Genomic DNA, 24,375 nt, shown 5'->3' with positions numbered 1-24,375 from the left:
TTACCTCTAGTTGATATAAAGGTTACCGTGTAAACATAACTTTGGGGATTTTGTGTTCTTGTTACTTGAACTGTATCCGGTTTCAAAGACCAGAGGTCATTTAGGGCTGATTGCAGTATGAAGTCAGAAGCATCAGCAGGTAGCAAGGCTTGGATGCATTTAGGAAAAATATGAAAAAGGAGAAGAGTTGAAATCTTTCTGCACTACCAACAATGATGTCATATAGTTGTTTTTTAAAAAATCACTCATAGTCTGCACCATATGTTGTCACTTAATGTGCTCTGAAATTGATTCAAGCTCAACAATATTGACTAATTAATTGGATTATGGTCTCTTGAGGATAGGGCTCATATTTTATTGTTTTAATATTCCCATAGCAATAAGCATTGTATTTGGCTTATTATATTTACTGACTGAAACAATTAACAGAAAGAGCAAAATTTATTTTCCAAGGATTTATTACAAAATATAGAAATACGATGTTTTTATTAACAGATAATTAGGGTCTCATGGGTCTATCCCTTAATTTGAGAAATTGAAAGCAATGTGTTGCTTCCCTGCAGTGATGAATTTAATTTCTGTTAACTTACATCTGTGAATCACAGATATATAAAATCCTTGTGTGCACTTAGATGTGTATTTACCATGATCCGTATAGGAGACAATGATAGTATGTAGCATATTTTAAGTATTTTTATATTTTTATTGATGCTATTTTCTATCCCAGTCTGAAGGCTTTTCTCTATATTTTTCTGCTTTTTTTGTCTAGCATGCTATTAAAACTGAATTTGACTACAGCAAATACCTCTCTATAATTACATGTACACACGAAGAGAAAGAAAATCTCCCTTACTATTTATCACTTACCTGTTTTTTCCATGTTGTAAGTTAATCTATATTGGTAAAGAGAGCAGGAACTGACTTCTATACATGGGCTGGTTACGGTGATCCTTTGAACTTCCTTGATGGCATTAGTTGTTTCCCAGTTTTCCAATGTTATAACCTACTTCCCAATTTAAAAAATATATTTACTATACAAAACATTTTTAAGATATACTAATTAAGCGATGTAAAGCCTTTTTATTGCTCTATTTTATTGCAAATGATAACATTTTAAATTTTACTTTATTTATTTATTTTTTGTTAATCCTCACCCAAGGATATTTTTTCTATTGCTTTTCAGAGAGAGAATGGGAGGGAAAAGGGAGGAGAGAAGAAGAAGAAGAGAGAGAGAGAGAGAGAGAGAGAGAGAGAGAGAGAGAGAGAGAGAGAGAGAGATTGGCTGTCTTCAGCAGGATCCTCAACCAGGTACTTGTCCTTGACCGGGAATCAAACCCATGACCCTTTGGTGCTTGGGCCAACACTCTAACCATTTAGTCACACTGGTCAGGGCTTAAAGTTTACATTTCATGAAGTAACAGCCTCTTTAGTTTATAATACAGATACTCCAGGCCACAACTCAATAATTTTCCAAAACTGCTTTCCCCCAAAACAGTATCTTATTTAGTAAAAGGAATAACCAAATAGATCTCCTGTCTGTGAACATTTTCTTTCTAGACAGTGGAGCTATAATCATAGCAAACCTGAACTTCCTGGACAATTGCTGACTGGGATTGAATAACTTGTTCTTCGTTCACTGCATCTTCTGTTTGTTGTTCAGTGTAGACATTTCCATACTGGTACAGTCCAACATCAACAAAAGCACTCAGTCTATACTCCTGTAGCAAGATTTCAATGTAATATCTGGAAAATAGAGTAACTAATAAATATAACGTTTTCTCTTCAGAGCACTTGTCATGAGTTCTTTTTATTAATGAATAAAATTTCAACACTATATAAAACATTTGCCTGTTCATTGATTTATATTGCAATATCCCTGATTTTAAATATTAAACTACTAAAAGCTTCATAGTAGTTTGCTAAAATGAAATGAATTGTGTAAGATATCTGCATTAGTAAAGAGTTGTTCCCAGTCATACTAATTCATTCAGTTTTGTTAATAATTATCAAAAAACATACTATTTCCTATCCTCAACTATCTTAAAACAAAATTACACTGTATCTTATAACACAAAGATCCTGGCATAAAGTACGGAGGACATGCAGAAGTTAAGCATTTTAGTGTGTAGAAGCAAATGGCAGGCAGACACAGTGATAACCTCACTGTGATAAAGGTTTCCACAGCCTCAGGAAACCTTTACTAATTAGATTGACTATGTCCCCCCCCCGCCCCCCAACAAGTCAGATGGGATTCACAACTTATATTTGGAATTCTTGATTGCTGAGGCCCGTGCCCAACATTCAACTGCCTATCCAGGATAAGGCATTCATTGGCCAGCTGTGACAGGTGAGTGCAAAGCTGCTGCTTCCCTCCCTGAATCTCTATCAATGCTCTTATCGCTCCCATCTCTGGAGGGGACTGCTGGGTGTCCCTCTGACTTGCCTCATTCATTATACACATACTCTTATATGTGGAGCATAAGTATCTTTAGTTCATGGGAGACTGAGTGAGGGGCATTTATCAGCTCTCATCTGTCTAGAATGATGGGGCTCCGGGTCACCCCCCTTATAGAACTGATATCGGAGGATTGCATCAGGCACTTGGCTTCCCTGAGGACCTGTTTGCCAGCTCTACCAAACTGAGGTGGACAACACGAATGGGCAGGACTCAACGATGAACCATTCAATTCTATATCCTCACCTGGCAGCTTAAAAATATTTATTAGGCACTAATATGAATACTTTACAGACATTATTATATTGAATCTTCACAAAATCCTATAAAACATATATTATCCTTATTCTCTGTTCATATGATAACAGAGACTAAAAGAGTTTTAAAAATTGAAAAATTATTTAAAATAGTAACTGAGGTACGATTCAAAGTAGAACAGGGTGACCAAAGAGACATGCACTTCACGATGAGGCTACATCATCTGAGTAGAATGAACTGGAGATATGAGCTACCTTTGGAAAGCCCTCAGGGACCTCTGTGCAATAAAGCAGCTAGCGTGGCCTCAGTCTCAGAATTCACAGCCACCATGCTGAGCGCAGCGTGTAAATTCCAAGCTAGTGTTGCAGGAGCACAGAGACCAGGCAGCAGATGCATTTGGAGTCGCTTTCAAGCGAGCCCTGTGTTCCTGCCAAGCAGGTAAATTGAACTCATTTTCCAAGGCCAAGGCAAAGCCTGCAGGTGAATTGACACTGAGGAGCAGCAGGGATTAATTAGGTACTCCATTTTCCCTGAAATGGTCCAGTGATCTTGGTTTAAAAAGGAAATGTTTAAGAATGTAAAGAAGTGAAGGTAGAAGGAGGAGGAGAAAAAGAACGGAATTGCTTTCCGCATATCACTGTGGCCAAGACCTCAGGGAGAACACTGTGTGATTGCTGCCAGGTACCAGTGATCCCTACCCTCTGTCCAGCTCCACCAGATCTTCATGGTGCTGCCTATGAGCCAAATCTCATCAATGTCTAGAAGGGTGATACGGCAGAATAATAAATCAATCAATAAAACTCCACCCAGCAAGAAGTGAAATCTATTTTTTCATCCTTGAATCTATGTTTGGCCAATTGCTTTGGCCGATGGGATACTAGGAAATATGACAGAGAGTCTTGAAAAGTAAATGTGCATTAGGAATTGCCCTCTTTCCTGCTGGGGAGCCATTCAATCATTGCGACAAGCCTGGGCTATAATCTCCTGGAAGATCAGAGACCATGTGGAGTGGGACATCTGGGGTAACTAACTCCAAGTGCGTTAAGTGAGGCTCCAGATACGTAATCGAAGCCATCCTGTGCCAGCAATCACCAACTAAAACAGCCAGCACCAAAAGAACTGCCCAGCCAATCACAAAACTGGGTTGCTTCAAGCTACTCAAGTTTGGGGAGTGGTTTCTTATGCAGCAAATGCTAACAGATGCAAGTGATAAATGGAAAATGATCTCAATGAATCTCTTGATGTTCTTCCTGTAACTTAGCTATTTTAAATATATCATGCCTTTTACCTCGCTGTTTTCTAGGAATCTTGAATGATTTTTTTGAATGACATTATCTGCTATTTGAATAGTACCTTCATCTTCTCTCTGCACTTGACCTTTGAATACTAAGTGATATACTTCTTAAGAACAGGCAGTGTATTCTGATATCCTTTGTATTAAATTTTCAATACCTGGCCCAGGATCTTGAATAAATGAGTGAATAACAAATATGTGTTAACTATGGCACCAATCATGTGGTTTTGTAATTTTTTCCTAGCAATATTCAAGAGCTCAGGTTTCTGTAGAAGCAGAGAAATTTGATGGCTGGATAGACTGAATGGTCTTAGTGAAAAAATAAAAATGGAATTAAGTATATCTCACAAAGTTATAATTTCAGCAACAGGGATCATTTAGTTGTCAAATTTCCCTGATTATCGGAATGCCAATATACTTCGAATATAAAACGAAATTTATTAAAACTACAGAGGCTAACCAATTACAAATTAAGCCGGTAAACTAATATCACTTTCACCAATAAGAATAAATTGAAAATATATTTAGACATAAACTTATAATTTTTAAATACCACACAGTAATTTAAAGAAAAAACCTTACTCTTTTCCTTTCTGAAGATGAATGTCATCAGATCTTTGTGTTGGACTGGAAAAATAGCTGTTGGCATTGGAAGAATGATATGCAATCCTTATCTTATTCCAAAGGGAGAGGAGGAGGAAGAGATGGAGAGAGAGAATATTAGTAAACCTTTTCAGCACTTACTATTTATTACTTCTGTAAGTCTTTGCACTTTTATGACTAGAAAAATGTAAAGCTACTTTATATTTTTTTCTAAGAACTGTTACCCATGATTAAATGGAATTTAAATAATTACCAAAGCTCATTTCATTTCTTTTGCCCTAACATCAGCCCCGCTATACCAAACATACTGCATAGACCACAGCTTTTCCACAATTAAAACTGCAAGAGAAAACAGAATGACACGCAGCAGGAGAACGGTTTTGATTGTCTAATAAAATGTTCTTTTGCTCTGAAGAGAACTTCAAGGGATTTAATCCAAATGAGATCATTAAAATATGTCTGAAAGATCACTAAGTGGGTATGCATCCTAAAATGAGAAGGCTGTGGGTTCCCATTAGGAAGGACTATACCATTTTTGGAGAAAGCATACTGGAAAGCTATGATAAAATTGGAATTCATATATCACAGGTAGCATATATATCATGTGAGCAGTTGGAGAGATGATCTTTGCATACATATTGAGTCATAAAATGTTCTTTTGATTTGATCTAATAGTTTCACATTTATGAAATTACCTTAGGGAGCAATCTAAAATACAGAATAATTTAATGACACATGTTTGATAAGATATTATTTGTGGTCATAAAAATCAAAAGTAAGGCACTTACCAGTATGGAGAGAGTAACCTAAGCTTAGTAAAACCATGCAATAACATACTATTCAGTCATTAAAATGGTGTTATATAAATTATTTAATAACGTGTTGACATACTAATGCGTGACAAAAGAGGACTATGAAATTGGATGCACTATCCTATTTATGTAAAGAACAAAACAGAGATATAAGGAAATGACAAGTTTAAATTTCACAACTGACTAAAAGTATGGCAAAATATTTTTTATTCTTTTCCAAAATTTTCTCTGTTATAGTTATAATTCCTTCATAATAAAAACGAATTTCAATTGTAAAGGACTCATACGTGTTTTTCCCATGAAAGAGAAAATTTAGGTATGGGAGAGCATTTTATTTTAGATGATGGATTCTCTATAATAACTTTATAGGTAGTTCATAATACACATGTGAAAAATAGCCAAGAATCCAGCCACATGAAAAAATATGCCATGAATTCTTTAATATAATTTATTGGTTTACAATAAATTATATAGATTACATATAAAGATTATCATATTGTTTTAATAATATCAAAGATTACCTTTGTCTCTCCTACCTTATCTTCTGGAAGCCCAGTCTGGCTGAAATAAATTGCATAACGGTCATCACCTTTGATGTAGAATCTATAAACATCAGAATCTGGAGCCACCAAAAATCCACTGAAGCGTGCTACAAATGTGTCTTGCTCCATGGGCCAAATATAGGAAGCTGAGTCTACCCAACTGGCACCCATGTAGCCTGGCGTCTTTTCATTGTATTCAAGTATCTCTTCAAGATGCACTGGCTGACTATTATTCCATACCTCAAGCTTAAGGCCTCTCCCACCTGAACACAAAATGAAAGAAGACTTTCACCAGAATTTTGATATGGTGTCTGAATGGCCTTCTATTTGGGTGTGGTTATAGATGTTCTATTTCAACTCATATTTTTACAACATGTGTGTAATTAAAACAGTTACCACATGCTCCTTTATCTAGAGGATATAGTGCTATTAAGACCATCTGCAATTTATTATGACTTCACTTCTCTGCATCTCAGGCTCCACATATGTAAAATGGGAGTAATTCTACTATTTGTATGGATGCTATGGGGATTAGATTATAAGAGATATGTAATATATTTTTACATATGTAATATATAAAACATTTGGTACTTACAAATGTTTTACATGAGTTAACACTATAGCCTGGCTGATGTGGTTCAGTGATTGAGCGTCCACCTGTGAACCAGGATGTCATGGTTCAATTCCTGGTCAGCACATGCCTGGGTTGTGGACTTAATCCCCATTGTGGTGTGTGTAGGAGGCAGCCAATCAATGATTCTCTCTCATCATTTATGTTTCTATCTCTCTCTCTCTCTCCCTTTCTCTCTGAAATCAACAAAAATATATTTAAAAAGATAATATAATAATTACCTAAGATATGACTGATGTTGCTTTTATAGTTAAGTCTAAAAACTTGAAGGTTCAGACCATTTGACGACAAAGCCTCTGCTTTGATTATTCCCTGTATCAAAACATTAATTAATGCATTACAACTAATCAAAAAACAAATACTGTTGGCTTTAAGTTTTGTCAGAATTTTTTATTTTTCTTTTCTTAACATCACTTGTGCTCAAGGATTTCATCTCCCTTTTTTGGACAGAACCAGAGAGAAAATTCTCCTTAGGGTGTATCTACATTTGCCATAAACCTTATGATTAAGTTTTTTCTCACCAAAAAAATAAGTCATTGAACTCTTTCTATTTCTTTCTTCCTACACAACAACAATAGGGCTCCTGACTTCCTCCAGCAGCCTCGAGCTTGTGTGGAGTGTCTGGATGTGGAAAATAATGGCTACTCCTCTTTTACTGAGTTTATTTAGAGAAAAGCTTAGGACTTCATTCTCTGATATATGTCATTTTCTTTGGCATTATCAATTATAAATATCAAAATTCTTTTCTTAAATTGGTCATTTTCCTAATATCATTCAAAGCAAGGAAATTTAAGAGGTTGGTAAACAGAATTTATTTGGCTTCAAATACCAACCACTGATGTAATTATGAACTGATTTCACTGTACACAGCCCACTCAAACACATGCCCAGAATCTCAGTGGAATGACAGCAGACATCAAGGCCATCAGCTGCATGCTCACTGGGTCACAGGTGAAAGTCTATAAAGAATTTTGAGTTCCATTTCTCTCATTCCATTATCATACCTAAATCATTCTGGGCAAGGAAGGATTAAATTCTGCCATTTATTTTTTACCCAGGGAAAGGCATAATTTAAGTTACCATGTAGTCTGTACCAACATTTAGTAATCGTCATTTAAACTGAGATAAAGGCAGCAGGGTACTCTATCAAAAGAGATGGCTGTTTTTAGTAGGCTGTCCGAGGGATTTAGGGCAGGTTTACTTCCACTGGTGCAGCCTTGATGTAGCTATTTTAATACAAATATTTCCTAATCCGGAAAGTGTAAAGAGAAAAACTAGGAAGAAATGTATTATAATTCTAACTACAAATTCTAAAAAGCGCAAATAATTTTTTTTACTAATTGCTGTAGGCTGGCTATGTCCCTCTAAAACTCATATACTGCAACTTAATGCCCAATGTAATGGTATTAGGAGGATCTGGTTTTGTCCAAAAAGGAGATGAAATCCTTGAGCAGGTCATGAGGGTGGAGCCCTCAAAATGGGATTAGTGCCCTTCTAAAAGAGACCCCACTGAGCTCCTTAGCCCCGAGAAGGAGCCATCTATGAGCAAGCAGTTGTCACCAGACGCCTAATCTGCCAGTACCATGATCTTGGACTTTTTGGCCCCCAGAACTATAGGAAATATATGTTTGTTATTTATAAGCTACCTAGTCTTATGGCATTCTGTAATAGCAAACCAAACGGACTAAGACACTAATGACATACATCGATAACAGTCTTCCTAAGTAAGTACAGAAATGGCCATTTCTTCTGGTAACTTACCTGGATGTACAGGTCTGAGAATATCAGGCTTAGGGGATGTCTTGCAACATATAATATTTTCTGTGACATTCAAAACATCACAGGCTTGACCTACAGAGAAGCAAGGTACAGAGCTTCAGAATGCAAATACATCAGCCTGTCTTGAAGCACTTTTCCAATTAAAACAAACTAGCACAAGCAAGAGGCAAAGCGTGGGGGCCTTCATTAAAGTTTATCACCCATTAGTTGTCATACTTTCACAAGGCAACATTGTCTTGACAAAATATTACAAGTCTAAGTAAAAAAATTGCATAATCTCTGAAAAACAAAATTAAAAATTTGATAAAAATTATATCACAATATAATTCTGTGTCCAAAGTGAAGCTTTATATTTTGATCCTTGAAGAAAATTTGCTGAATAAACCCATGATGTTCCAAATTTATAAAAACAGGTGACCTCGGTCCTCTTAGGTTAAAGTAAAAAGTGCTTTGGTCCAAGTTCTTCAAATGAAAACAAAAGGGATAGTAATTTGTAAATGGTATTTTCAAATCATTACTTTCGAGAAATTATTGAGGATTCAAAATCTCAAATCTGGTTATCACATTAACAGCAAAGAAGTATCATAAAAATTACATGTTATATTTGCATATCAACTGTATAACATTGGATCATAAAACACATTATAAAAATTTAAAATAATGTCCCTGGTTTTAATATTCAAAACATATTTATATTTAAAAAATCAGAATAACATATATAAAGCTGTAAAATCTGTGGCCTAGATTTTAATATTTATACAAGTAACCAGAAATAATTCATAGAGATAGGAACGATATTGTGTAAATGTTAGAGGAGGTTACTTTATATTAATTTTCTTCTTGAAATCACATTTTGGCTGGCTTATGAGGAAATCCCTTCAAAGTAGAAAATATATGAGCAGAGGCCTGTATCCGAGAAAGTATGGGCCAGTAGCATAGGCAGACATCCTTTCTCCTGCTCATCGAGGTAGCTTAGGTCACTACAGCTGAGTGGGAAGATCCCCATTATTATATTCATCCTGGCCTCCCTGTTGAGCTGCATAGCTCCCTACCTCTGAACAGATCAAGACTAGACACATACAAGTGAAGCATAACCAGAGAGCCAACCCCTACGTACATTTGTGACCACTTATTTCAATTAATGTTCTTTCCAAGGCCAATATCATCAGTAATTGCTGATGTCCAGACAAAGTGCAGTTATCTGAGAAGGGTCATGAGGAGAGTATCCACAAATACTACTTTAAATTTACTCATATCTAGCCAACGCATTGAGAAGTAACAACAGTTCAAGAATGACCTTTAAGGATTTATTAAACAGAGGGTAGGTGTTTCTATAAGTATGGCAAGGGATTTATGGATGGCAGCTTTAAATTTAAGATATTAATTGAGAAAGGACTCTTCTTCTTCTTACAAATTATTAAAGAAAAAGGAAGAATTGGTTCTTAGAAAGTAATATAATAAAAGTGATGAAAAATACCTCCAACTAGAACTCTGACTGGGAAATCTGTTTGATCAAAGAACCGTCCACTTATTGTGAGCGTGGTGCCACCTTGAATGCTTCCTTGTGAAGGTGAAATCATAGTGATCTCTGGGGAGGAGGAGGAGGAGGAGAAGCACATGAACATTACACATAAACCCAAATGCTTGCTTTTAAAAGTTTTTCTAAATTACCTGTAGCCGTAGCACCTAGTTTAGTGTAGCTTTTGCATCACCGAATAAATGAATTGGGTGTTTTGTTATTTTGTCTCTGATGCAGCCCTGAAGAGGACAATAAACATGGCCTTCATAGAGACCTGCATCTCCCGGGGACCAGGCTTTTGGGGAGATGGATGCGAAGGAGACACGGGTACTGGGAGGACCCAGGAAGTAAGGAAAACCTGGGCTGAGCATGGATGTTTGATTCCAAAAGAAAACACAGGCAGACAGGAGAAGAGCCTCATCTTCCTTATGCTCTTGAAGAATGAATTTTATAATTTTTTATGTAGTAATACATTAACTCTGATTGGAATTCTTGTGGTTTATATAGAAAAGTTTTAGCTATATTGTTAAAAGAGCCCAGTGCATGACATATGGTAGATTCTTATTAAAATGTATTCTTGCCCTGCTGGTGTGTCTCGGTGGTTGAGTGTCGACCTATGAAACAGGAGGTCACAGTTTGATTCCTAGTCAGGGCACATGCCTGGGTTGTGGGCTCAGTCGCCAGTAAGGGGCTTGCAGGATGCAGCCCATCAATGTTTCTCTCTCATCACTGATGTTTCTATATCTTTTCCCCTCTTCCTTCCTCTCTGAAATCAATAAAAATATATTTTTAAAATGTATTCTTATTAGTTCTATCAAAGTCTTATGTATCCCTCCCCATTTGCCACTGATTTCTTTCTCAGATTTATTCCGCCTGCCCCAGGTGCCTTGAATAGATATCATTTTGATTACACTGAGCCTTCCGTCGGTTCTGTGTGACCCCAGCCCAACTCCGAACTTTTCAGTTTCACATACGAACTTCACATTAAATACATTTCCATAAAAATATAAAGTATATCATATTTGATTGACTCCAAGGCACATTTCTTTCACATTGAACATCTATGAAACCTGAATATGCCAATTCCATCACTCCTGAGCTGGGAGTAAATTCTTTCAAGAAGACTTGTGTTTGTTTCTGACACTCTCCTAGAAGTACTACCAACCTGAGACCTGTGTAAATTAAAATAAATTGTAATAGGCTTGAGGATTCTTTTAGACACACTGAGAGCATATATCTGGCTTGTGATTTAAACTGACAGCAGAATTTTTTTTCCTCCTTCAAACAGCAGCCAAAGTGGAGACATGCAAGTTCCCCTTCTGTCTCTTTCGGTGCAATTGGGTTTATTTACCAGGCCACCTTACACTAGGAATGTAGTCTTCAGGGCCCTAGTTTAATGCCAGGGCTTCCTATTAGACTTGACTCTCTGTGTCAGGTGGTTTTACTTCATAGAAGCACATGAAATAAAATAGTACGCCTTAAGTCAGTATTGCCTTTGATTTAATTAAATGAAATATATATATGTATTTTTTTTCTTTTGCTCTCTCTACACACACACACACACACACATACACTGAAAGATCACATACCTGCATATGTTTGAAACATTGAAATTTTATTCAGAGAGGAAACAAAATATGCCATTTTTTCTGGGAAACTCCTGTTTTAAAAAAAAGTTCAAAAACTCTTACTTTAAATACAAACTTTTAGGAAAAAATTATTAGTAATATAAATTGTGTTATAATTTGCAAAGGAACTGGATAGAAATTTTAGGGAAGGTTAGGTTCTGTATCTTGATTTCGTTTTTGTTTACACAACAGTAGAAGTATATGAATGCTACATAAATATGCTTTTGTCAGGGCTTACTGAACTGCATCCCTAAAATATGTGCATTTTATTATATGCAAATTATAACCCAATAAAGTAAACATTTATATCACCATAAAAAACAGGAGGATTACCTTTTATAAAGGCTGGGCTCTTCGGCTGCCCCCCCCCCCCTCTTTCTCTTATAGCCAGCCCACTTAGTGTCACGATAACTAACATTATTAAACACTTATCAGGTATCAAGCTAAGAGATTTAAGCAGTTACGATTTAAAAAAATATTTTAATTTATTGAGCCATTTATTCTTTACATCAACCCCACAAGGTAGGCAAAACTCAGAGAATTTACTTGTCTTACACTAGCTCACAAAGAGAGTAAGTGGCAGGCAGAGAATTTGAACTCTGGTTAGGTTGAGCCCAGAACCCTGGCTCCAGACCTACTAATTTGCATGAGAGTACAAATGGATGCGAGCAAGTTAACAACAGTCCACCAGAGGTAAGCATGAAGGTGTGGGAAGGAAATGAATCTGATCCTAGAAATTAAACGTGGCTCCCTAATTACCCCAATTAAATTCATAATTAGAAAAGTTATAAAATTCAAATGTTAAGACTCACACCCATTCATCATAATTAACTAGAATACAGTGAATTAAAATCTACTAGGATAACGCAAATCTTGTGGTTGAGACCAACAGTGAACTCCCTTTAAATCTAACCCAGGCATTACAATGTGCATTTGAAAACTAAAGAGTCCCTGGGAGTATTTTATGCTGGTTATTTAATAAATGCATGCTGGTTTTTACATTTTTATGTTATAAACCTGTCAGTTAATTTCCTAAACATCTGAAATGATGCTAGTTCCAACAATATTGCCTGCGGGCAGATCCAGCATCAGAAAAATTAACTCTGCTTAAGTTGGTGGGGAAATTGCCTCCTGATATAAAATTGAAATGTAATTTATTTGGTATGACACTGAGGTGATTTTCAGTAATTTACTGATAATGACTAGGCATTTCTCAATTAAGGCAGCCTCATCTGAACCTTATCAGTTTGGAACAGCTGTTGTTTGTACTTGGTTAACAGAGGAAAGAAGGTTGGCTATTAAAAGAAATACAGAATGGTGGCCCCAGTGGCCTTTAATTAGATCATCTGGTATTCAGAAATGCCCCTGAAAATTTGTAAAACATGTATTTTATGATTTATAAAAATTTTTAGCATTAAAAAATGCCATATAATCTTAAAAATAGGTTTTCATGTAGTAAATGTCATATTTTTAAGTTATCTTAAATTCCTAAGATTACTTTATATAGAAACATAATTTCATCAGTTCTGAGAAGATATAAAAAGACAGCAATTTGCGTTAAAAAATTATGTCAAGATCACAGAATCAACCATTTTATGCGGTATGTCCCTAAATTATGTGAAAATTTGCTGGCTTTGTTAAATTGAAATTTTGGGGGCATGTTAATGCAGCATATTGATTTATGTATACTTATCCATCACATTCAATCTTGATCACTCAAACCTTCTATTTTTGGCTAATTATTTCTCTGAGAGACATATGATGGATTTGGCAATTAATACCTTTCAAAGTCTCAGAAATAAGAATTCACTTTTCTCATGTGAAGAAGATGACATTGAGAGCTTAAAAGAACCATAGATAGTTCAAGAAATCATTTAAAACTCAATAATTATTGCTCCTAACATGGCTTTCTCACATTTTCAATAAAATCCTATTAACCTGTTTTATCAAGCTTATGTAAATATGTCATGTCCTTGAAGAAAATGACAGTTAACTCATGGGACAATAAGTTATTTGCCCCCTGTAAATCACAAAGGTAAATCTTAGTACCATTTACATATCATCCACTCTGGTTTGTCCCTGAATTGCAACATTCTTCATGGTTTTTGGTCCAATCTTTATTGGTCTATAATACAGTGTCCAGCACAGGCATTGCTGTGTTATGAACCTGTTGCCTCAAGATGTCTAGAACTAGATGATCTCCAAATACTATGATAACAGTTCTGGTCTCACCAACTCAACTGCAGTTCCAGGCATGAGGGAACAAATATCCTCTTCCAGTCTGTGAGCATACACCAGGTATAACATCTACTTTGGTTGTAATACTGCCATCTTTCCAACTGCTAATCATTGAGTCTCTCATCAGAGACAACAATGAAATCAACAGACCTATCTTGTTATTGATCTAATACATCTGTATTAGTACTTGATGGGTAAGTAATGTGATTTATGTACATATCTGCTAACTGGCTCGTTTTTTCAATGGAAGATGCTATGAGATTTTGGGCAGAACAATTCATTTAGGTTTGGCACATCCTGGTCCTGCCCACCAAAGGCCATTAGCATGGCCCAGTTTCTGTGTCAGTCAACAAATATCTCCACGCATTTGCAAATGCACCCAGAAATAGGGTGATCCTGCCATGGTAGAGAACTCTGTGTGAAAGGAAGTTACAGACCCCTAAAATGTTAATTTGTGGGAAGAAAATGATTAATTTTTTAATCTCTGGATCTATAGCACAAGTAAATATACTCTTTTATTTTATTTACCCATTTTAATCAATTATGAAAATTATTACTTACAAAATGACCTACCTTCCATAATCACTATCCAAGATGAAACTGACATTGTGATGACCTGGAATTAATTAAAATGCACAATCAATTAAACTCCCAATCATAGGAGAACAATAACTATATATTATAAAGCTGATTTGAAAGCAAATAAATTTAAAATTAAAACTGTAATTATTCAACCATCTATTAATCCTCAAAGACAGGACAACAGAACTACCTTAAAGAAGCACCGACTATTTTAATATATACATAATATACAATATATGTAACCATATTGACCCCAAATTTCTTCCATTCATTCAATAGCTATTTAATTGGGTCGGACATTCTGCCAGGGGTTGGGAGATGGAGGGTGAGCACACAGTTTGCTTTCTCCTAAAAGCATCTTAGCTAGTGAAGGATACAGCTGGTTGAGAGCAATGACACAATCAGACAACTATAAATTATGAAAAAGGTATCAAGAAAAAGGAGTGTGAACTCTGAGAATGTAAGGCAGGGGATCAGGGAAGGCTTTTTATTTATTTTTTAAGACAAGACATTTTCCTGGTATCTGAAACTAGAGCCCCGGTGCACGAATTCATGCATGGGTGGGTTCCCTAGGCCTGGTTGGCGATTAGGGCTTATTGGGGGGCCACCCGGCCGAGGGGAGGGACCCTGGGAGTTTGACCAGCCTTGGGGAGAGGGATGCAGGAGGTTGGCCGGCCATGGGGAGGGGCCGCAGGGGGTCGGTGGGGGGTGGGGGGGGGGCGCGAGAGGGGCCACAGAAGGTTGGCTGGCTGGCCGGCCAGGGGGATGGGCCACGGGAGGTTGGCTGTGGGAGCGCACTGACCACCAGGGGGCAGCTCCTGCGATGAGCATCTGGCCCCTGGTGGTCAGTTTGCGTCATAGTGACTGGTCGACCATCATTCTGGTCATTTGGTCGTAATGGTCACTTAGGCTTTTATATATATAGATTCTCAGGATGGGAAGCTTACAAAGGCCCTGAGACAGAAGAACCTGAAGTTCATTCAAAGACTAAGAGGTATATGTATACGGAGTACATAGAGCATGGGGTAAAAACAGAGTGAAATGGCTAAATTTGCCAAGCAATCTTCTGGATGACAGAAGAAGAAAAAAAGAAATTTGAAGAAGCTTACCTTAAATGTAAACCTTAGGAAAAAGGGAATTTATTTCAGACATGCTTACAGGAAACTGAAAAGAAGCCAAGGAAAAAAGGAAATGCTAGCATTTCATAAAGAGTTGATGTTACAGGGGAATACAAAACAAGGAAACAGGCATTTCTGAAATATGAAGAATGATGATCAGCATTTACCAATGTAAGTTCCAGTCGTCTTACAAATCATAGAACCCATGTCTCCACTTGGATGATCTAGTTTTAAGCCATACCTAATAAAATATATATGTTAATTTCAAAGCTTACATTGACACTACAATTTTAAAATACTGTGTCTCCCTTAAAAACATCTTATGAATTTCATAATAAGTATCCAGATAGAAACTGTTGCTACAAAAATAATATCTGTGAAATTAAAATATTTCCCAGCTTTGGTTGAAGATATTTGAATAAGACTTCACTGAACAATGAAATGTGTGTAATTAATTTGACTCTCCCTATGATATTCCTCTTAAAATCTAAAATATTACCAAGTGAAACAATTATTTGATAAAATATATTTCTCAGAACATCTTTCTCATAATAATCTAAATAAACGTCAATATCATACTATACTGGAGACAATGGGAGATATGAGGTAATATCTAAGTTCATAAATTCTTGCTAATTTACTATAAAATTTATAAGTTATATTGTTTTCTAAAGGATTCAGCTAAGGGATATGGCTAGAATTTAATCTTTAAACTTAGTATGTTTATATCTACTATTTATTTTTCTAAAGAAAATTATTTGAATTACTTACAAATCATCAGACTGTGGTATAAGAAGCTCACAGGGCATTCCTCCAATATACACTCTGTATAAATATTTTATTAGAAAAGAACAAGTTATGTTCAATAAAGTGTTTCAAAATGCTCTCCTCCCACCAACTCAATGCCACCTTGTATTTTTTCTATCACTCATTATCCATCAGTTAGTCATTCAACAAACATCCATTGAACACCTCTTATGTTGCAGTCCTTGCTCTAGGTACTGGAACACACCAGCAAAAAACAAAACAAAACAAAAAACAAAGATCCCTGCCCTTGTGGGACTGACATTCTAACTGGGGAGACTGATCATAAATATGACAATCAGAACATATTTGGTGTGTTAGCAAGTGATAAGCACTATGGGAATACAAAGCATAGAAACAGATAATGGGAACTCTTCCATCTGAGGTTCAATGACACATAATTTTTCAGTAAGTTTCATACTATAGGAATTAAAGAAGATCCATAACAGAGAAATCAGGATGAAAAGAATATCTAAGAGCATCAGTAAGGCTGAAGTGGGAATAAGAAACTGAGAAGGGACAGGGTAAGGCTGGAGAGAGAGAACAACTTGTCTTTGCATTTCTGCAGCTGGTAAAGTCAACCAATTGCTTTATGGCTGATAGAACCTGATGCTATTGGAGGCCTGCAGGTTACTGACTACTATTGTATTCTTGGCATCATTATCATAAGCCACCCAGCTTCTGTGACAGCAAATCCCAGACTCAAAATAAGGCCAGGCATAAACCTGAACTTAAAATAGAAGAACTTCTGTTTGTAGAGAATTTTGAACATTTCAAAAAAATGCATCTTTATCGTTAAAAATACTACAGATGTCCCCTTTTTGAACTTTTTAATATACTTTTACCTACAAATCCTTTCATTTGGTGAGTACATTAGGTTTATAAAGAAAGTAACCTGAATTATTGTACCCATTATAGATTTATGGATTCATATCCTCCCTCTAATCCCCTGCCTCAATGCACCTAAATAATAATTTTGGCAAACACTTATAGGCACTTACCATGTTTAATCCTTGCAACTGTTTATAAACTGGTAACCATTATCCTGTCACTATCTAGATGAAGAGGCTGAGACAGGAGGGTTAAGCAGCTTGCCTAAGCCTGTGACCAGTAAGGGTAGAGCAAAAATCTAAACCCAGGCAGTCAGCTCCCTGTTTGCTCTTAACCACACTCAGTAATTCCCACACTGGTCTGGGTTTGCCTGTCTATGATAATACTCATCTGACCTTTTGGATCTAAATCTCCTTGGTAGTCACTAGATCATTGTAGTCATTTGCATGTCCTCCATAATTTGTACCTGGTCTGGATTTGGAGATATGGCCCAATTGACAAGACTTGTGAGTAGCAGAAGCAGCTTGAGCACTGGGATGTCCTTCCTTCCTGCCCAGTATGCGGTCCACTGCTCCGTGCTAATAGAATTCAGGCACAGTGAAATGCCTCAGGACACTACTGTCACAATTAATGTGGTGGCAATGAGGTAAATGCAGGTCTAAGGTCTCCTCTCCTCCTATGAATAGGGATGTGAAATTCTTTCTATGTTTATTTATACATGGTACTTCAGGGTTTCCAGAGTGTGAGGGCTGGGTAGCCTGACCTCTGAGGTCCCTGCTGACTGTAATTCTGTGATTTTATGACCTAATTTCCATCCATTCCTGTGTATTAAACAGAAGTAACTTCAGCTACAGTCATGGGGGGGAAAGGAATCTCTTTTAGAAAGTTAAACTTCCTGTGTCTTGTCAGTATTATGGAAAAGGATGATTTAGAAAATCCCATCTAAGAATTAGAAATCATTCATAATACTCAGTTACATAGTAGCAAACAAGATCTGTATTTATGCTAAGCTGTCCATATAAAATGTTAAATATTTATTTACCATAGTTATTTTCTTATATATAAGGATCAATATGAACATTTCCAGATTGTAGATTCATGCAAAGGTTATTTGAGAGTTATGCCTCACAAAATGCCAGATAAATCAATTTTATTTCATTTAGTAAATAAAACCTTTTGAATTGCATGTTTTACAAAATTATATGCGCAAATGTACACGTCTGTGTGCTGTCTACATTGTTTAATTTATCCATTTGTCCACTTTGTATATGTATTCAACAAGCAGAAGCACTTGAAAGCCCTGGCACTGATTCTGTGCTTGCTTCAACAGGAAATGAACAGTCTTCAGTCTTGTAAGGCAGGACTGGGATAACCCACCTATGCTACAGGATGAGAACTCTAGTCAAAATGCTAGTTTCCAGGCCAACATGTAGACAATATGGCCATTTGGTCCACAGTTGGTAAGTGGAAGAACCAGGACTCAAATTCAAGCTTGTTAATAAGTTATTGATGGTTTCCAGCTTTAGCACTCTTCTGTACACCATGGCAAATTGTATGTTAGCAGACTTGCAGTCTCCTCTTGACCTTGACTAAGCTTGGACCTTTAGGATTCATAGGGGGTTTTTGTTTTTTATGTGTGTAAAAAGAGGCAGTTAAATTAAGTAACAAAATTCCCTAGTAATAAAGTTCTATGACTTTAACTCAATTGCTCTAGCACTTGCCTCCATCTGCCTTTTATTACTAAAATCCATCACAGAAAAAGAATGATGTCTCCATGTCAACACATCATCCAACAGTCTATTTTTCTTCCTATAACACGGCTGACAAAACACTGGTTAATTCCATTGCAGTGGTTTTTAATGTAACTTGACCCATTATTTCTGGAATATCATCTTGGGTTTATGACTTATAAGAATATGTTCCCACATCAATAATTTACCTCAAAATCCTAACATTTTTCCCATTTGAGCTTAGTGCAGTATTACTTCCATAGACATCAGTGAAGATTCTGCCTTGGATTGTTATTAGTGTACCTAAAAACAAACAAAAAATTTGGTAAGAAAATCTACCCATAGGCCCACACACTTACTACGAAAACACTAACAGGTCTTTCAATAAAATGGGCATCAAAATACTTATAACTTATGCTCACCAGTACAGCTTAGCATTGTTCTAAAACAATAAAACATTAATGAGTATCTATTGTATTAAGGAAGTATCTACAAATATTTATAGATTAAAGAGGTGCTTCCTGGCAGAATGAATTATTCAATAAATATCACTGAAGTCATGGGTGACTTAACTGGAAAAAAATAAATGAGTCCCTACTTTATACTAAAGAATAAAATCAACCCTAGGTGAAATAAGAATTAAATAAAAAGACAAAACCATAAAACTCTTGAAAAGTAGGTGAAAATTTATGTAATATTTATATAATTGGGATTTGGGAATCTTCTATAGCATAAAAACTAAGAAGAAATAACAAAGGTTAAGATTTACAGATTTGATAATAAAAATTAAAAGCAACTGAATGACAGAAAAACTGCTAATCAATTTTAAAAGCAAATGATAAATTAAAAAATATTCCCTACATATATGACATATAAATGGTTAATAACCTTAAAATATAAATAATTCTCATAATCTAATCTAAAATGTTGACTAGATTTAATTTAAACTACGGAGAAAAACAGGTAATTTATAAAAGAAAAAATACAAATAGTCAGCAAATATAAGTAAATTTAATTACATAAATTAAGACATTAGAAATGTTTTTTAAAATTTACATTTTTCATATAAATACTTGAAAATTTGTACATAGAATTGTCAAGGTTACAGAAAAAGGCATTCTCATATATTCCTATTGGAGTTATAAACTGGTACAACTATAGTTATTATAATGAACATTGAAAGTCAGTTAAATGTCCAATAGGAGGAAAGTTAAATACATTATATAGATTCTTATGCAGACATTGAATATCATTTTATAAAAAATATTGGCATTTATTGTATAATCAGAAAAATGCTATTTATAATTTTTCAGATATAATAATTTTACATACTAAAAAGTAAATTAATTACCACAAACCAAAAAGATATTTCAGCTGCCATATAACAGACCTGGAGTCCCAGATAAAGGTGTGATGCTCCTTATTGTTGGAGTTCTGAAACTTTTTGCCTGTAAAATAATACTGTCATTAAGCAGTCTTATCTCTAATTTGTTCCTAGTTTTATGAAATATCTCTGCTTCTTACATTATTTCTATTTAAACAGTATCGATAAGATCACTATCAAAATATTCCTTGTTACATCTAAATAAAGTTTGGGATATTATTCTGATTATTCAAGATCTTTTCCTTATCCCCTAAAAATCCTCTCTTTTCAAAATGTCTCTATCTTGCAATTTTAAAATTCAAGCATCCTTCGGTTATCAGTGTAAGTCAAATCACAGTGATAAGACTCTCTGATAAAGACTTTAGGAATTCAGTAGAATAACATTAAAGAAAGTCTACTTTGGCTTAAGCCCAAGAAGGAAAACATCAATGCATATTTCAAAAAACATGAAGCAAAACTTGGGAAAAGTCCATCAAAGCGAGCTTAAGATACTTTTTTGGAGCAGTGCAGGCATAAATCTTAAGAACTGTGATAGCAAATGGGAACTGGAAGAGAGCAGAATTCCAGGAGGCCGCCGGTGTGATGGAAACTAATACTTTGTGACAGACAGAATAATGCCCCCCCGAAGATGTCCATGCCTCTAATCTACAAAACCTGTGAATATGTTAGGTTACATGGCAGATAGTACAGACGGAATTAAGGTTGCTAATGTGCTGATCTTAGAAGAGGGAGATGATTTGGGATTATCATAAATTACCTGTTTTTCTCCTTAGTTTAAATTAATATATGTAGGGAGATGATTTGCTAATGTGTTGATCTTAGAAGAGGGAGATGATTTGGGATTATCACCCTCTGGGCTCCATGTAATCACAAGGGTCCTTATAAATGGAAGAGGGAGAGAGAATGGCCAGAGTCAGAGAAGATGATGCAACAACGGAAGCAAGGTCAGAGTGAGGCAGTGTGATAAGAACTCAACCACCACTGCCGGCTCTGAAAGCAGAGGAAGGGACCACAAGCCAAAGAATGTGGGCAACCTCGGTCTAGAACAGTGACTTTCAACTGGTGAGCCGCAAGAGGCACGCTGGTGTGCTGCAAGAATTTTAAAAACATGCAATACCTGACTATTTAGTCAGGGGCACTGACCTCTTTTCCCTTTGATTGTCAAGTGAAAAAAAAAAAATGACAGCAGCCAACACAACAATAGCCATCCTGTGTGAATGAGTCAAAATTATACCTATTTTTTGGTCAGATCAGCAAAAAAACATATTTTTTGGGTCTGCTGCAAAATTTTAGTAATTAGTTTATGTGTGCCATGAGGTGGGAAAGGTTGAACTGCATTGGTCTAGAAGATGGAAAAAGCAAGGAAACAAATTCTCCCTTAGATCCTCCCAAAGAAATGCAGACCACTTGACACCTTGATTTTAGCCCATTGAGACCTACAGATTTCTAACCTACAAAGTGGAAAAGTAATAAAGCTGTGTTGTTGTACGTCATTAAGTTTGGGTAAATTTTTAGGCAGCAAATAGCAACTAGCACACAACTGTTAGAGATATTCAAGCACCTATATGAGGCAGGAGGGAATGATGATTGAGAATCCAGTTCTGGAGTCCGGCTGTCTAAACGAAAATCTGAGCTCTACCACCACCACGCTGCATGACTTCAGGTAAGTAAGGTAATTTCTCAGTATTATTATCCATAAAATAGTGATAATAATAATAGTAGGCAGTTATAGGGTTGTTGTGAGAGTAAAGAGAGAATACAGCCAATTACATATTAATTATTGGCAATTATTATCCAGGTAAACATATGCCAACTTCTTGTCCAAAAGCAAAATGAGAAATAATTACTACAAAAGGGAAATATACTACAATGTGAAAAACAAAATTAATACCCAATAGGTAAAGAGCAGAGCTGATGGGAAAAATAGAGAATTATCTGGTGCTGGCTTCGGCAGCACATATATTAAAATTGGGACGGTACAGAGAAGATTAGCATGGCCCCTGACATGCAAATTCATGAAGCGTTCCATACTTAAAAAAAAAAAAAGAATTATCTGTAACTGAGAGATATACAAATCTAATTCTACACTTACAAATACAGTTAGTCCCCCTTTATCCACAATTTCAGTTATCCATGGGTCAACCAGGGTCCAAAAATATTACATAGACAATTCCAGAAATAAACAATTCATAGTTTCTAATTATGTGCTGTTCCGACGATTGTGATGAAATCTCACAAGGCCCACTCCATCCTCCTGAGACACGAATCATCCTTTGTCCAGCGTCTCCACATTATACATGCTCCCTGCCCATCAGTCACTTAGCAGCTGTCTTGGTTATGAGATTGACTGTCATGGTGTACAGTGCTTGTGTTCAAATAATCCTTATTTTACTTAAAAATGGCCCCAAGCACAAGAGTAGTGAAGCTGCCCCTTTGGACATGCCAAAGAGAAACTGTAAAGTATTTCCTTTAGTGAAAAGGTGAAAGTTCTCGATTTAGTAAGGAAATAAAAAAAATGATAGGAAGACTTCAGCAAGGGATTCCCTGCATTGAGTGACATCAAGCCATTTACTGCAAGTCAGGGATGGTTACACAGAGCCAGGAATAGGTTAGGACTGAAAAATATAAAAATTATTGCATTTGCCAATAAAGGAGCTGCTGCCACATTTCTGGCAGAGTTGAGGAAGTTGAGTGGGGATCAGCATTCTCTGCAGTTTCAAACATCCATTGGGGGTCTTAGAACTTATCCCCCAGGGGAAATGGGGGCACTACTGTAACGTAGAGGAAAACAAATGGACTAGAAATAGATTAAGGGTCCATCTACAGAAACATAGGACACCGCAGAAAACAGAAATAACACAGAAACATGGGCAACATTTTTTAGAAATCATGTGTTTGGAGGTGGGGCATTGTTGATGCAGAACGGGATGCGTGGATACAAAATAATACAAACAAAATAAGCTAACACAAAGTCAATTCTCAATAAATGTCAGTTGTCCCTCCATTCTCATTCAGGGACCACCAAAAGAATGCCCAGATCTGGCCCGGCTGGCGTGGCTCAGTGGTTGAGCATCGACCTATGAACCAGGAGGTCACTGTTGGTCAGGGCGCATGCCCGGGTTGTGGGCTCAATCCCCAGTGGGGGGTGTGCTGGAGGCAGTCAATCAATGATTCTCTCTCATCACTGATGTTTCTATCTCTTTCTCCCTCTCCCTTCCTCTCTGAAATCAATAAAAATGTATATGTTTTAAAAAAAGCCCGGATTTGTACTTAAAAGTAAAAGGACAGATTTTTAAACTAACAACAAAAGAGACAAATTTTCAAATGTGAGGTTAAGGATAACTTCAGACTTATTTCACACTTTCATGGTAAGGAAGAGAATGGCTTACTGAAGAAAGAAAAAATCATTATGTTTCTATTCAAAATGAAGGTGACTCCAATGAAAATAGAAAAAAGAAGAATCAAGCCGAAAACAGAAATGGAGAAAGAGAAAAAAAAGTGTAAACAAGAAAATAACTTGGATGTATAAAAGTTTAACCCATTAATAAAAGTAATTTTAAAAAGGGGAAACCTTTTAAAGAGATCAGAAGTAATAAAAGAGATTCTATTGCTATGGAAGATAATTAAAACTGGGTGAGATTATCCTTAGCTACATGCTCACATGTCTTTAAATGTGGACACAGATAACAATCTGTAAAATTAAAAATTAAAAGATAAAAACCCAGTTCCACACGAAGGGAAGTGTAAGATCAATTATCCGAAAGTTAAAGACGAGCTCCCACATACGTAGAAGCTGCACGCTCGGCTGTGGATGAGACCTCTGCAGGTATTATTTTCTGTAACAGGAACCCCGTCCACACTGACTCGAACAGTGTAGGAATCTTCTGGCATTGCTCTGGAAGGCAAAGGAAGAACATGTAAGAAACGCAATGACCCTTTTATTGAACGTACAGTACTAGTGAAAAGACCATATGTCATTTTTGAAGGGGTGTCTACAATTTTAACTGGTGGACAGTTAAGTTCTACTTTACATTTTGAAAAGATGATTCCCTCCTGAATTCTGCACTGCAAATTCTAAATTATGGACCTCGAGCAAATGCTTATTCTAAGTGCATTGATGCTTATTGGAAAATAAATGCAATGACAACAAATGTAATAATAATCATT

General features: G+C 36.1%; 1 protein-coding gene across 1 annotated transcript in view; it reads right to left on the bottom strand.

The window, feature by feature from the left end:
- PKHD1L1 (PKHD1 like 1) overlaps positions 1 to 24,375 on the bottom strand; it is a 126,087-nt gene that overhangs the window by 91,919 nt on the left and 9,793 nt on the right. The window contains exons 4-17 of the mRNA XM_081111550.1: positions 23,995 to 24,103; positions 20,215 to 20,272; positions 19,034 to 19,127; positions 16,231 to 16,284; positions 15,627 to 15,700; positions 14,333 to 14,375; positions 11,483 to 11,553; positions 9,852 to 9,962; positions 8,357 to 8,446; positions 5,959 to 6,227; positions 4,590 to 4,681; positions 1,584 to 1,743; positions 868 to 1,003; positions 5 to 148 (exon numbers count right to left, since the gene is read on the bottom strand). Coding sequence (XP_080967676.1) covers positions 5 to 148; positions 868 to 1,003; positions 1,584 to 1,743; positions 4,590 to 4,681; positions 5,959 to 6,227; positions 8,357 to 8,446; positions 9,852 to 9,962; positions 11,483 to 11,553; positions 14,333 to 14,375; positions 15,627 to 15,700; positions 16,231 to 16,284; positions 19,034 to 19,127; positions 20,215 to 20,272; positions 23,995 to 24,103 — 1,505 coding nt within the window. The remainder of the gene's footprint in view (positions 1 to 4; positions 149 to 867; positions 1,004 to 1,583; positions 1,744 to 4,589; positions 4,682 to 5,958; positions 6,228 to 8,356; positions 8,447 to 9,851; positions 9,963 to 11,482; positions 11,554 to 14,332; positions 14,376 to 15,626; positions 15,701 to 16,230; positions 16,285 to 19,033; positions 19,128 to 20,214; positions 20,273 to 23,994; positions 24,104 to 24,375) is intronic.

Source organism: Myotis nattereri (assembly GCF_964212035.1).
Source record: "Myotis nattereri genome assembly, chromosome: 17".
Lineage (NCBI taxonomy): Eukaryota > Metazoa > Chordata > Mammalia > Chiroptera > Vespertilionidae > Myotis > Myotis nattereri.
The sequence above is the reverse complement of the archived record's forward strand: the minus strand, read 5'-3'. Positions and strand labels throughout refer to the sequence as shown.